The 15,578-nt window shown below is 46.3% G+C and overlaps 2 protein-coding genes across 2 annotated transcripts in view; both read left to right on the top strand.

Annotated features, from left to right (window-relative positions):
* LOC126527822 (major facilitator superfamily domain-containing protein 4A-like) overlaps positions 1–12,417 on the top strand; it is a 393,450-nt gene extending 381,033 nt beyond the window's left edge. The window contains exon 11 of the mRNA XM_050175674.3: positions 859–12,417. Within this exon, the coding sequence (XP_050031631.1) occupies positions 859–1,100 (242 nt within the window). The 3' untranslated portion in view covers positions 1,101–12,417. The remainder of the gene's footprint in view (positions 1–858) is intronic.
* Positions 12,418–13,684: 1,267 nt separating this feature from the next.
* The window catches only part of LOC129384103 (mediator of RNA polymerase II transcription subunit 28-like), an 86,457-nt gene continuing 84,563 nt past the window's right edge, over positions 13,685–15,578 (top strand). The window contains exon 1 of the mRNA XM_055069239.1: positions 13,685–13,897. The gene's annotated coding sequence lies outside the window, so the exon portion shown is untranslated. The remainder of the gene's footprint in view (positions 13,898–15,578) is intronic.

The raw sequence follows: 15,578 nt of genomic DNA, 5'->3' as shown, positions 1-15,578 counted from the left end.
TACAGAAGATGACCCACTTCAGACTGCGTACATTGTGGCATCCCGGAAGCTTCCGTATAGGAGAAACTTCAAGATCATCTTGACGTCTCATATAGGCGTTCCTAATAAGTAAAGTTGCTCGGACCATGGTCGTCTTTCTATAAACAAAAAGAATATATTAAAGACTTGCGTGATTTACTTGTGCCCGTATACCGGTGCCAAGGGGTCGAAGTAGGTCGTCCTGTCTTTGTGTCCTCCCTCTCTGTGATCGTGTTTTTGGTGTTAAATTTATTATTATATGGCATGCATCGACTAGCCCAGTAGCAAATACTACTAGAGCTCCAGGACTTCATGGCGGCTCTAGCAGACAAAGAATTGGCTTCATAAGCACCAGGAATTGGAACTATGTTTAATTGTACAATTTTTCGCATGTCAGCGCCGCGCAGAGGTCTTGGGGCACCTTTAACTATGGGCAGACACGTTTCAGCTCATATTAAGCGTAACTGTATACTATACACTGCACGAGGGTTGGCGGGTAGTCTGTCTTGTGCTAATATTTACCGTGTGTTGTGGTGTATAAGTCCATTTACTTTATCGCAAGCGCACATAGTTGCTTACCACTGCAAATGTAAATTGTTATTTTGTAGCGGTCCATACATTGGTGAAGCTGACCTCTTTATTGCTCAATATGGGCACGTCGGTCTTTCATAGGAGGATGTGAAACTGAAGAACCTTCCGGCCATTACTCAGTGTCATCGGCAGTACTCACCGTTTTGTTGTCTATTTAACTTACTTGTGTCGTCTTGCGCTGGATGTGTACGTCATCACTGTGTTCACTTGTCTCCCCCACCCCCCGCTTCCTTTGTTCTCCGGACCCAGGCCTCATCACTGCCTGGCTGTTCGGAGCCAAGCCCGAATGCGGCGAGGACTCCGGCCTGATGACGCAGCACGTGCGCTACTACTCGCGCATGCGCAGCGACTTGTCCGACAACAGCGTCGACGAGCACGAGAGCACACTCACCTCCGGCCCGGAGCCGCCGGCGACGCAGCAAGCGCCTCCTGCCGTCGCCACTTCTCCCGTCGCCCCGTCGGGCGGCACGCTCAACCCGTTCCAGCAGTAGTAACGGCGACGACGTCCTTGTAATGCCTACTTAACCGAAGCTACCAAACGGTGGCTATAGGGTCTCCGTCATTACGCGGCAGACTCGGACACGCGGTTTGGCGGCGAACTCGGCGCTGTGCTCGAAAGAAGCTGGAATTTTTTTCTTCCAAACAAAGCGGGTGCAGCCATGTCGTGTTGCCATCTTAGCCAGGCCAGACGACAAAGTGTTGCCGCAGCCGTGCGCTCAGTGGGCAGTTGTCTCATTGTCCACTGCCGAACGGAAAAGCTTACCGCATAGCAAGTGGCGTTTTCGGATGGCAGCACGGCATGGTTGAACATTTTTAATGAGAAGTTGTATGCGTGGGGCGTATGCACATTGCCAATAACAGAGCGTCTGAGCTGATTAAACGTACTAGTAAATAGCCGTACGCGAATGTGGAAAGACACGAGAATGGCACGGGTCGCAATTTCTTATGACACTGCGTTCAACCAAACATCATAGAAATGCTATTACACGCAGCGGCAGTGTTCGTCTTATGTTATTACATTGAGCCATCGTGTTTACATTATGTGGTGCGTATGTTATGTGTCGGATGCAGACACTTGGTTGAACACAGCGTCATAAAATATGGCCAGCGGAGCTGCCGTTACCGCCTATGCCATTCCACATTCTGGTAGGCGTCTATGCTTGTGCGTTTATGGTGAGCTAAAAAAAAAAGAACTCTCTTTCCTAATGGCCATGATTGTGGAAAACTTGCGTCGATGCTGATTGCGGTTATCGCGTAATGCCGTATTTAAACGAAGCATGCAAAACACGTATGACGATGAACGAACTTGTGGTGCTAACTTGCGGCCATAATGATGCTGGTGGCCCCACAATTACATTTATGGCTCTTAAATTTTTCTTTATTGCACAGAAGGATCGAGCAAGGCAGTGTTTTTTGCATTGCAGTTTAGCCCAGCATGGCGCCTCACACTATTGCCAGCAGCTTTGGTGTTCCCGTCTACGCATCATGGTAATTAGGCGGCGGTAATCTGCGTATACGTAAGTTAACAAATGTCTAACGGAGCGCTTTAGCGTAACGTTATCACTCTGCTTTGTCTTTGCCGCCTGCGCTAGCCAATCAGAGCAGCGCATACGTTCGTGGCATTTGGAAACAGCTGTAACGCTGACGTTGGAGCAGTGACGCAACAAGCTGAAGGGTTCGGATATGTTACCCGCGCACTGACAGAGGAAGTCTCTGAACTGCTGCGTACCCACGGAAGTTGATCATCGCAGCATGCTTCCTTTCCATTCCAGTGACGTCATAGATGTGATCGCTCAAGCAACGTGACCTAGCGCGAGCATTATGCAATCTGCCTCGTGCTTGTGTCGCACGGTTTCACCTGTGTGCGAAGGCTGCGACGCTATATACAGCCTAGATGCCGTCGGCTTAATGGCCGCTTTACAAGGCCTGCTTTCTGAAGGCGTTTCAGCAGTTTCCTTAGATTTCATTAGTAGACTGTGATGTGAATGAATTGACTCCCAGCAGTATGGCGGGGCCGCGAGAACTAGTATTTGAGAAAGCAGATCACGCAGTAACTCAGTTGCCGAGGCATTGTCGCCAAATAGATTGCTGCTATCGCTTGATTTTGCTCCGTTCAGACAGAAAGGGGACAAACCGGCAGCATGAAGGAATCTGTGTGGACTAATGCGGCCGACCCCTTTGCGTGAGCCAACCATGTGTCCAGGCTGCATACGTTCGTGTTTTCGCGCCTTAGCTCTTCAAACGTCTGGGTATGTTTCGTCAGATTGCTCTTTTTGGTTGTCCGCACCGCCTCGGAATGCTTTCTACCACGAGAGAGCCAAACAGGTCTGTTTTCGTACAAAATGTCGCTGTCGTGGTACGAGAGCACGGTTTCCTGTGTTGCATTTATGCTTGCGACGCTTCGAAATCACTTTTTCTTTTCTTTTTGTGCTGTGGCTAGAACCTCAGGTGGACGAGGGTAGATCGTTCTTTCATTCAGAACGAAAAATATTAAAAAGAGGTATGCAGGTATACTTACAGTGGCTATCAGGTGCACGAGAATGTTGACGATGCCAGACTATCAGTGCCACTTGACACCTAAGGTGAACATCAAGTGTTTAGGGTCGTAAGGTGTTAATGTGTGTACAACGTGCGTTTTTTTTTTGTTTAGTGCTGTCTCCGTTCTCGCAAATCTTTCATGAAGACAATCTTCGCTAGTGTTGACCGAAAGGTTTGAGGATAGCCGAGTTTTTAGCTCTTTATAGACAACGTCTGCTGATGAAGACGGCTTCCTTTTCTCAACATTTAATCATTCCAGGCTTGTTCATGTATCTGTGATTTTTAACTAATTATGCCTATTGCAAAAGCTTTCTTGTTTTGAGTGCCATCGCATGAGCGTCTCTGCCAAGACGGGCTGAACAAATATTTCCCGAAGCGCGTTCACGCAGCTATTGCAGAAGCAAACTCGGGAACTTTATGTTGAATACGGTCACGTGATTGTCCCTATGTACCCACTCGCACTATAGTGTGAGTCCGCGTTGACGTCTTATAATCAACTGTGTTGTTCACCGGTCAGAAAGAAGACACTGCGTGTACAAGAAGCTGCTAAGGCCGCATGCAAATCGTAAACAGTCAAAAGAAGCCATTTCGTATGCATGCCTTCTCGAGCAGCATGTGTCACTTTGATTTAGACCAGAACCGCCTCCTATTATCTTATCAGCGATTTTTCCGTTTATTGAATGGCTTCGACGTGGCCTGCCGGCTGCAGGCCAAACCGCCCCCCCCCCCCCTTTTCCATTTCCCCTACGCCGCCTTAGTATCTTCAAACTCTCGTGTAGTCTCGTAAACGCAATGTTATATCTTTTTAATACTGCTGTTACTTGGGCGAGTTGGGATTGCGTACTGCTTTGGGTTGCGCTTTTGAAGGCAAGGATACAATGAGGTATGAAGATCAACAAACGGGAGCGCTCTATAGCTATATATCAGTTGCTAGAACGCTCGCGTTTATCTGTGTGCCTTACTGGGTCATTGCCTTCAAAGGCGCAACCCATACCAACATCTTTTTAAGTTTTAACGCGCTGCAAGCCAACAAGGCAGCATCGCCATTCAATGTTCTCTTAGGGATTACACAAAAGTACAATCATGTACAATCTATAACATTCACGTGGTTTCCACATTCTAACTGTTTGTTTTTAAAGTTTATTCCCATGCCATCAATCCTCCATCTTGCGCTTCACTTGAAACACTGCAGTTCGCTTGTTCTTAATTTGTTATCAACCATAGTTATTTGATGCGGACGCGTTTATCAAGTGGGACAAACGCTTTCTGTTCGTTGTACGTGACATTCGCTCAATCACCGCAAGCGTCCGAAGGCCGTCCTTCGTGTTATGTGAAGGCGCGTTGTCTGCCTCACTTAATATGCGGAATAGTGTTCATTACACGCAACAGTTCTGAGAGGGGACGCGTTACCTGTGTTGCCCTCTACCGCCCATTTTCTGAGAACAGAAGTATCTGATGTAGTTGGTGACTGCGCGTGGTGAGATTTGCCGTGATAAATATTGTGAGGCCTCGTATGGTAGCAATCACATTGTTTTAAGTCTTCGCTGGTCTCCATCACCATGTGTCGTTAACCAAAAAAAAAGCAACCTGTCCCGGTAAAAAGTTATATGAACGCGCTGAACTTGTAACACGCTGCTGAGCGAAGAGCGTTAATGTAAGAGCCGACAGAAACTATCTACATGTGCAATCAATCAATCAATCAATCAACCAATCAATAAATCAATCAATCAATCAATCAATCAATCAATCAATCAATCAATCAATCAATCAATCAATCAATCAATCAATCAATCAATCAATCTTTATTTTTGCGAAAATCGCTTTCGGACAATTTCAATCGACTAATTCGTTTTCCGACAATCAAACTGCTTTCTTTTTTCTTTTTATGGCAGCATACCGTACTATCGATATCACATGTGTCGTTTCACGTTAAAGTAATTAGGTGAGAACAAAACATCGCGTTCAGATCATACTTCATGGCTACACAACCTTCGCATATTTAGGGCACATTCATTGATACTCGAATTCAAAAGAAGCAAACGTGCGAGGCTTCAAGAGCGCAATCCATTTGCCTAAGTTCAGATACGTTCAGAGCCCAACGCCAGGTTTTTGGCAGCTACTTCTCGACGAGAATTCCTTCTTTTCGACTTTTGTCGGAAAACACTGTTTACAAGCGGGAACAGAAAACAGCGTTGCTAAGGCAAACAATGACGTTTGCAATGACGCCGCGTTATCGGATTTGCAACGCGTCATCAGAACATTTCAATTGCAGAGCATGGCAGTGCGTTTGTTTAGCTTGTGCGCCATTTACTTGACGTGCTCTGCTTCCGGAATATATAAACCACGTTTTTTTTTTTTTCGCAGTGATAGTTCTCAGATGCGCACAGGCTGTTTTCGCTTCCCCTTCCTCTTAAACCAACGGCATAGTTTTAAGAGGAAAGTCCAAGAATGAAATTGCGGCTTAGGTTGCACTGGCTTTTGTTGCGGTTTCGGGCAGTTATGATGGAATAATGTGCGCTGTGGCACGCTCGGCGCAAAGTCAATCAACAGAAAGGTCTTTCAGATAAAGGAACGTGATATTCAGCCAGATAGTGGAAGTACAACCTATTTTTTATAACTCCAGCGGCGCCTGAACTCCAGACTTTCTTTGCTTCTTCTAATCTTTTGCTCCCCCTTCCCTTTCCCCTAGTGCAGGGTAGCCAACCGGTCACACTCCTGGGTAACCTTGCCGTTCATCTATCCTTTCCTCTTTTTCGTAAGCTTTGTTTTGTGTAATCAGGAAGCAGTGCAACATGTGAAAGATATAAGTCATAAGCTAGTCGGCACAAGAGCTAGAAGTCCTCTCGTCGCCTCGGTTGAGGGTAATGCTGCGACGTACAGCCTCTGTCCGAAAAAAGCTGAGCCAGTAAGAGCATAAATGCTGCTGTATCTTGGCTGCATTGTGTACAGACTGTAGATTTCTGTGGTTGAGGGAGAAAATTCTATCGCTCTCCTGCGATTCCGACATACGCTTTGATTTCATGCCCCAGTTTCTTATAATACTGCATAGAGATAAATCTGATGCCCCTGGCTGCTGCATTTTCTTAAAGGGTGCTCTGCGGGCACTTTAACGATGGTGTATAAAGGAAAGTTCGAGTTTGTGTCCAACCGAGTTCGGATTAAAATATGGTCATGAATGCGCGAATAGGTCGAGTTACTGCATGAGGCTGTTGGTGTCCACATTTCTTCTGATACCTATACTCGTGTTTTTTTCCCCTATGATTCCTTACAATAATGAATGACGGAGGTAACTGAAGACTGCCGAGGAAGGCCTTTTTCCTGCCGTGGACACACACTAGGCTGACGATGAAAATAATGTAACAAGAAGTTGTTTCATTCGAAGCTAAGCCTTTGTGACTGCCAAAATATTCGTTTCCAGACTCCAATATGGGATATCCTGGCTCTCTCTGGAAGATGTTACTTCAAGGTCCTCGCTCTCTGGCATTCCCGTGCATGCAACGACACTTTACCCTCCGGAATTATAGGAAACTTTATGCTTCGAGAAGCGCAGCTTTAACAAAAAAGGGCTATTAGACAACGCGCTTCAGCGGCGACAATGCGCGGAGTACATTTGTTTCTTTTGACAACAGGGTATAGTACAACATTCATGCGCTGCTTTTGCCATTTCCGAGCAGCATCCTCCGACTCCTTGCTAAGCCATCTTATCCAGAAGTCATGTTTCTTATGCGCAGGTCTGGCTGGTTATTGGTTGTCCGAAACTACCGCTGGAGATACGTCGGTATATAAAACAAAGCACAATCAGTTCGGTAAAAAAGAAGTAGCTTGCTAAAAGCAAGCTGCTTGCTAGCACGGTTATTAAAAGCAGTGTGGCTACTTCTCTCTCAAAAGCCTGCACTTACTTTAGTAAAAACAAAACGCCATACAGGAAGCTCTTTCTCACCAAAGGATGACTGGGACATTTTTCGCAGATTCTTGTGCCGTCGTAGTTCTTTTGTGGTGATGCCTAGTCTGCCTGCTGACTTGCCCAGGAAAAACCTGCAGCTGTCCTTTTCGCGCTTTTTTTTTAGCGCAACGAATCCGGCCAACAAGAACCTCCCTTACGCACTTGCGCCTCCAGAATGATGCACATGAGGGCAGAAAGAATGCTATGCATGCTGCATTGACTCAGGAACGACACAGAACACTGGAGCGAGATTATGTGATCTCATCGGTTGGAAGAGAACCAACTTCTTTGTCACTGCATCGTCTACGATTCGGTTTGTGTACTCGTTCTTCATAAGCTGTTAAAGCACCCCCCCCCCCCCCCTTCCTTTTTTTATAATAAGAAAGAACGCACTAGTTTCACACTTAAATATTTGGCACTATATCATGCAGCAAGTTCGTTTATCTCTATATACGGCTATGAGGGGTGAATGCTGCATCCACAACGAAGTATGCAAATGAAGTGAAGGTGAGACAGCATTTTTTTTCCAAAGGGTTGTTTCGAGCTCCTATTCTTAACCACAGTTTTTAGAAGTTACAATGCCACATGAAGTATTGTGTCTCGCTGCGGTCTACATCTCTAAATTAATTAGGGGAATTATAAATATACCTTCGTTTTACACGAGTGATATTATGGTACCGCTAGTCTTTCAAAAGCTGCGCCGCGTGCCAGAGCAGAGCAGCTGCTGCCATTGGCTATAGGCCTATTATCTATTAGCCCCTGGCAGCCAAAAAAAAAAAAAACGAAAACAAAAGTTTGCGCAGTTGAAATACCACGTGGTTCTTATATACAATTGACTGCGTTATTCTTTAAAGACGCTTTCGAATCGCCCAAGTTATTTATCGGGCACCGATTGTGAATGCCTGAAGTAGAACTGTACTCACTTTTTCATGCGTGATAAGTGTGACTACATTTTCCGCATTTTGCTCTTTTCGTCTTCTTCAGTGTTATCTAACTGTCGCTTGGTGGTCTTACGAATTGGAAAGGGCAGCTTTCCTCACTCTTTCCACTCCAATCAACGCATCGCCTGTTTGGCTAAAATACACGAAATGCTTTTTTTACGCTGTTATGATACGCAGTGCTGTGTTATGCTCTACTATGCCGGCTTGAGTTATATGATTTATATCAAGTCCTTCTGTGCTATGTTCTCCTCTGCTATGCTGTTTACTTTTTTGTTATGTTATGTTTTGATCACCGCAAGCCAATTCAGGCATGACGGAGGTTCGCTTCGGAATAACAAGAAAACTGAAAACGCAGTACGCTGATGCCTCAGGAGGCTGCTATAAATCACTTGCTTCAGCGTTATCGACGGCATAATCGCAATTTCTACTCTTCAAAGGCGAGGATGGGATTATGTTTGTAGCATCGAAGAGTGATGCCTGCTCGTATCAATCGAAATTTGCAGCCCATTTTACCAGTATCCCGTAAGAGTGACAGGGCGCGCGACGAAAACTCTCGGATGGTTTCTGGGTCCGGGCGAAGTGTGCCGCATTCACATGTTGCGCGAGGCGCAGAAATTCAGGGCGTGACCGCAGAGACCGTTAAGCGTGATTTTAACCGTGAATATTTTCCCGCTTACCTGTCGTGTAACGAAGCGAAGTCTGCTTCTGTAAATCCCGTTAGACTTGTTTGCCAAGAAACGCACCACATATGCGTCTACAACCTGCACACATGAGCTGAAATACTTCGGAACATTTTCGCTTGTCTCTCGGAGCAGCTTGCGTGCGCAATTCGCTTGCCACTCCAAAACGAAGAGCTCCCTCAGTAACGATCAACTTTAAGAGTGTTCTTTTTTTTTATGTGTCCGTGTCACTATGGTTGGACTGCGGGCAGTTATCGGTATTCACGATGGCGCGACCCTTTTGCATCCGAAAGGTGTAAATTGAAAATCAGGCGCGCACTTTCAGCAAGCAAATCGTGCATACCGTCTCACTTAGTACAGGGAGCCTCGTATGGGGTTAAGAACAGGAGGATTGACAGACCTTGATCTGCAGTGTGTGTGACACTGCAAAACAAAGAACACGTACCGGGTTATCGCGCCGCAGTTGCTAGCGATAGCTCGAGCACACTGCTCTGATGGCAAGTTTGGGGAAAAGTTAGTATAGTGCTGAGCACTGTGTCTTCGCAGCGCTGAATGTCAAAGACAAAAAAGAAAAAGCCATGCAATTTAATGTTAGTCTAGTAGTCGCATATACACATTATAAGCGCAAGCTAAAGATTATGCCAACGTTCAGCTCTCGCCTTGAAACCGATGTCTTTCATCTTTGCAGCGCTGTTTTATACATGCTGACTTTTTTCTGGTGTTGTGTGTGTGTGTACTCGTAACATGTATGTATAAAGAAAAGAAACTGTTCTCTTTTCCGTGTTGTGAATACTGTTATCGTCGGTGTACGCCCGTTGTCTTCTTAATAGTATAATATACGCTATTGTCACTATAGACCTAATCCTCGCAGTCTTAAACGCACGCTCCCATGCCGTTCAGAAGTGAAGCACTCACTATAGGCCCTTGAATTATAACGTGCGCGTCGAGTGACTGCCTGCATTGGACAAATAAAAAAAAACGAAGTGTTTTTTTTTTATATTCCAGTTCACTTCTAGTGCGTGCTAACTGCGCAGAGCTAGCTTGACGTGCGCCTTGCAGTGAACAGCATTTTGCGCGCATTTATAGTCCGGCTTCACATATAAAGTTTTGGCTGCAGTGTACGAAGTTTTGGCAGCTGTGCGCTATTCCAACCCTGCACTCAGTGCAACAACTGAAAAAAAAAAGCACCACAACGTAGCGCTCAAGCCTGTTAGGTTATAGGCTCCGTGCGGCCCTTGGAAGGCGCCACTACACCTGAGTTTAAAACGCCACCACTGTCGGGAATTTCGTTCGGACGTTTCGCTCTCATGATTTGGTCTCGTTAGCGCACAGTCACTTATGCGAGTGCCGACCTTAGTATTATCGAAAGATCGAGAAATTGTCAGAAGCTACCAACTAATTTTTTTGTTAAAAGCTGTTCTAGAAAACACTTATCGAACCATGTACCCGTCATTGCGCTTCAGAGCTGGAGTCTGATCGCACGCCACTGACGAAATTATCGCCACTGGGAGCTCTTCTCTCCGCGTAGTGCAAAAGTTATTGTTCGAAAGCAGCTCTGCCTTTGGATCTCAGCCGGTCACTGTCATGTTGCATTGAAATATATTTCCAGGCTTCGTTATCTGAACCACAATTTTACTGTGAAATTCACCGAAATGAACGATTTCAAGGGAGCTCAGGTATGCATAAACTGATGCTTCAGAGTTATGGACGCATAAATCAATAAATACGCCAATTTCCCCTGTAGGTTGAAACAACACCATCCTCCCCGGTACTTGCAAATCCACGCTTATATACTACATTGACAGTTCTTGAAAGCACATGTCGCCTTGAAGAAGACAGGTCCACTTGTCCAAGCGTTGGCTCCTGCTTTCACCTTGTTCTCGTTTTGCTTATCGTCTTGAATTTCCATCTCCCGCCTTCCACGTGTTCTCCCTTTGACAGTTCTTGCAACCTAAGACTCCGACGTGGAGCAGTTTCTTCCCATTTTCTTTTTTCTATCGCTGATATTGCTAGTCTCCAACGCTTTCCTTTCTGAAAAAGGCACGACGGCAAAACAAGGAAACGAGGCGTACTGTATAATACCTTAGGACACGAGTAAAGGAAGTTGCACGCCTATTCCTAATCAGTTTTGCTGTTTGAGTGCGTGGTGGTCAATGCGGACCTCATGCCGTCTGTAACTGTAGCCGTAATTCTAACTCGTACGTCATCCCACTGCCTTCAATTTCCTGCCAAAAAAAAAAAAAGAGACTGATTCCGTTCCATGGACATCTCCTGCTGTCCGTTTCGCTGGTCTTTCCCAAGATAAAGCTTGTCATCCTTTTTGGTTGCCCCGTTTGTTCGTGTCAAATACATGTGCACGAGATAATGTCGCGCAGATTATTGCGAGAATGCGCTAGCACATGGCTCGAGATTGCATGATAAGCGACCGCTTTACTTTATTAACTGTTTTAACGAAAGGTTGGTGCCAATATGTTGCTCTGGCTTCTCCGTTTCCCGGACATAGTTGTGCCCACAATGGTCATAATAACAAAAGAAAAAAATGTACATTAGAAATTAACGCAGGGACTTCAATTTATTAGAAGGGCTGCTACAAACGCAGCGAGACGATAATGAGGGCTCGGGCCATTCGTTTGATTTCACGTAAACGGTTTGAGGTGTAACTGACCTCTTGAAGAAAACAAAAAAATGAAGAATTAACACGAGATGGAAAATTCACTCGCCATTGAGGGCATTTTTTTTCTGGTGTCTTCCTTTCGTGCCCCATTGTCAGGTGTCACCGCAAAATGGTGACCACAACGATCACGCTTCCGACTTATCTCTGGCCGCGTTTCATCTGATCTCCCGGCATTGATATTACACTGTCTTACACTGTCCGATGGCCGCACTGTAAGTTGCGCTGTTACACCGGCCAAGCTGTGTTTTTCGGTATGTAAAAGAGACCGAAGTGTGAACCCCATCGTACGTACTTTGGTCCATAGAAAAGTCTGGTTCGCGATTGGGTGACGCCGCGTGCAAACACGCGCCCGAAATGGGTCGGAAATGTCTTCTTTGTGGTTGCGATTCAATCATCGAGGTGACACGCAGAACAATCATGGAGGACAAGGGCCTTTGAACCCGTTCAAATCTCTCTAGACAATCTGGTCCCACGTGACCAAGCAACCAGTGAGCCGTCACATGCGAGTAAATGGTGACCATCGTGACATGGGGCATTTTAAAGCAACCTGTGCAGGCTATAGTGGACGACCTCGTCGATGTTTACCGCATAACCGCGAATCGCCCTCTTCTTGAGTACAGTACTGAAGCCAGCCATTGGGGCTGGTTCAAACTTCAATCAAGGGAATGCAGTAACTTGAACTTGCTCCAGTGTGTTTGAGTACTCTTGGTGCTTTCAGTTGCGTTGTGTCAGAATATACAGGTGCGCAGGTGTTCTAATCTGCCTTTGACAAAGGTGCGAGTGCTAGCTAAAAGCCATGTAGTGGTGTAGCCTTCCCTTTTCTTTTTGTGCTGTGATGGTGCACATGTTTGACCAATGTTGGCGAACAACCACCCCGGTTCACCCAAAGTCATATATGTCGATAAAAAAGAACATGATTGAGTGTGTGTCTTTACATGTGTAACTTACATGGCGATATCTATTTACCATGCATATAGTTGTCTTTAAAATGATGCAATAAATAAAAAAAGAATATTTCCTCCTGTCTCAGCAGATTCTGTGTCCTGTCATCCTTACTGTTTTTGGTTTGCTGAAGTGCACAGCGTTTCTTACATTATCACGTTTAAGGAAATCTCAGGAGATCGAGTTTCGTAATGGCACGGCCGCATCTGAGCCGAGCCGACACCAATTTCGGCAAGACGTCGACGATAGGCTGACTAGCCAGCGGGCTATTTCACTTAGAGGCATTGGAGAGTTTTAGGTTAGGGGACGCAATCGGCTTGCGTACGCAAGAACTAGGGACGATAGTACTACGCAGACCCAGACGTACGGGTCTGCGCATGCGCAGTACCATGGCCCCTAGTTTCTGCGTACGTCCCTTATCTAAAACTCTCTATTCTGTTGTACCAGGCCGGCAACGCCACCAACGCGACCAACGATAGTGAGTCGTCGTGCAGTGTGACAGGCTTTTGCCAACGCCGCCATGCAGTCTCCCGATCGTCGTTTGGTGATTCCTTCGGGATATCGGCTGTTGAGCGATCACTCAGCATCCGAGCAGGCGACCGATATGGTGGCGCAGCAACTATACACTCGGTTATATATATATATATATATATATATATATATATATATATATATATATATATATATATATATATATATATATATATATCTTTATTGGCACTCAAAGTGAGCCGACAAGAAACTTGCTTCCGGAGTTGAAATACACGATTGTGAGCTCTGACAGCCGTCCACGCCGACTTCGAGCCGGTGTCGATCTCGTTCAGAGGAGGTTAAGTCTCTAGGACAGCCGACCAGCTCACGCACAACCAAACCGCGGATCGGCTGAACAAAAGGAAAGCAATTACGTCTAATGAAACCGCTTTTATAGTCCGTTTCTGGGCAAATGTAGTTCAGGTGTGGCTATTTCACACTCCAGATGTCGCCGACACCAGCCGCTAAGGCTGCGAAGGAAACAAAACGATGTTCCAAACGTCAAGAGGCACGCCCGTATGTCTCATCGCTTATCCGTGCATTACGCACCCGGAAAAGCACAAGCTTGGGAATGTTTTCGCGACCACGTACAAGTGGCACGCACTCTCAGTGCTTCGCGATAAACCATCGGAAGTTGTATCGCCATTGTCAATCGCGTCGCGTTCAAGTTTTACTTTTTTTCCCCTCGTAGGCAGTGTGTTCCGGCACTACCATCAACACGTGGAAAGCTTAAGCACGGTGTGCCAACACAATTGGCAAGTACTGTGTGAAGGATAGCGAGAAACCTACCGCCATGAGGGTTACAGTCACTTAAGGCTCGCAGTCAATTTCGGGCTGGCTTTGGCACATTTGACATGACCGGCGCGCGGGAAGCTCGTCGGCGTACAGATGACGGCCAGACTGACCGTATCTTCTCAGGATTTCATGCACAATGACGTGATTTCTGATGCAAGCAGCGAGCTTCCACGTACCGGGTACCGCATGAAGTGAAAGCCTCACTCCCTTCTTTCTAGCTCTGATCTCACCCGTCCTTAATTGGGTAAGTGCTTTGTCTGTTTCGATATGTACTCGGGAACCCGACACTGTCCTCGTAGACGCCTAGACAAAAGCGCGCTGCGTGTCCTCAAGAGTCGAAGGCTATAGATTTACGTGGTCATTTTATTCTGGCTGACAGTGACCGACTGTGATTGTGTGTCTATTCTCCTTCCTTTCCTTATCTCTACTTTTTTACCACTTTACCTCCCCCTCCCCTCTCTCCCCAGCGTAGGGTAGCCAACCGGATCTTTTTCTCTGGTTAACCTCCTTGCCTTTCCCCTTTCCCCTCTCTCTCTCTCTCTCTCTCTCTCTCTCTTATTCTGGCTGCGAAGGAGCTTAAATTCTTATTAAGCGCACGCCCTTGTTGCATTCTTGTCTCCTGGGACTTCTGCCTAAGCACTGGGCGCATCGCTGCAGTAAGAAAAATATTTTTTTTAAGAAAAGGAAAGCCAAACGCAATATGCAGCCTAATGCGCTAGTGTCATGAAGTTGTATTGAAGTGCGCACTGCGATAGGGGGCACTTCGAATAGAAAACACTGTGCTGCCGGTAAATCATAAGCTGCCACTCTTTAATTTAATTGACCTTCACAAAGCAACGAGCTAGCGAAGCAGCTTTTCCCAAACGTATAGGATTCCATCTGTATTTGCGATACACTTTATTGGAGCTCATAGCAGCACTTTAACGCGCACTTTAGTACATTTTAGCATGCTTGAGGAGACAATGAAACGGTCGGTCAGTCAACGAACTAGATTTAATCGAGCGGGCGTGACGACCATTGGTTTTCATTGTGGGCACAGAACGTGCAGTCCATGCGCCCTGCAGGCCCGAAAGCCTTTTGCGTGCGCCACAGGAAACCCTCCAATGCCCTTCGCACCCGTAGCATGATTATTGCACTTGATCATGCGCGAGCCTCCGTGGCAGCTTGGCGGACGCTTCCATATGTGCGCATGAGTTCACGCACGCTTCACCATCACATTGAAGAGCTCGATGGTCTGGCACTTGTCCATCCTGCATCACAGCTGCTGAATGTTCTGCGTATATATGTAGATAACTTCCCCGTCACAGACGGGGTACCCGATGAAACATCACTTACAGCGCGTGTACATAGACAGGGACCAAAGAAAAAAAAGAACGACGAGGACAAGCGCTGACTGCCAACAGATCTTTATTTTGAGTAACACGCATATATACCGAGACACCAAGACAAAAAAGCGCCCCCTCCTTGCTATATATGTATATGCCTGTTACTCAAAATAAAGATCAGTTGGAAGTCAGCGCTTGTGCTTGTCGTTCGTTCGGTCCCTCTGTCTATGTACGCGCTGTAAGGGATGTTTGCATTGGAATACCAACTAGCCCGTACCCAAACCCCACCCAATGAAGTCTGTGCACCATATCCAACCAACGCCTTCTAGATAGCGCAACACCTGCGGCGCTCCGATCCATGTTGTCATGGTACCTTGAAGACAATTTTCATTGCAAAGGCCAGGTGTGACGAAGGCGGTGATTTCAAGATCACCGCTGCTTACTCGGGAGCATCCCCAAAGATTCAGTCGGGGAAGGTAGCATGACGTCATGGATGAAAGTGCACAGGCCTTGCGCTATCTAGGAGCCGTTCGGCTGAACAGGGAGCTAGATTCTATGGCCATTAGATTTTATGGCAGTCGGTCCAGGTAGCATGACGTC

The sequence above is a fragment of the Dermacentor andersoni genome, chromosome 9 (genome assembly GCF_023375885.2).
Source record: "Dermacentor andersoni chromosome 9, qqDerAnde1_hic_scaffold, whole genome shotgun sequence".
In the NCBI taxonomy this organism is placed as follows: domain Eukaryota; kingdom Metazoa; phylum Arthropoda; class Arachnida; order Ixodida; family Ixodidae; genus Dermacentor; species Dermacentor andersoni.
The sequence above is the reverse complement of the archived record's forward strand: the minus strand, read 5'-3'. Positions and strand labels throughout refer to the sequence as shown.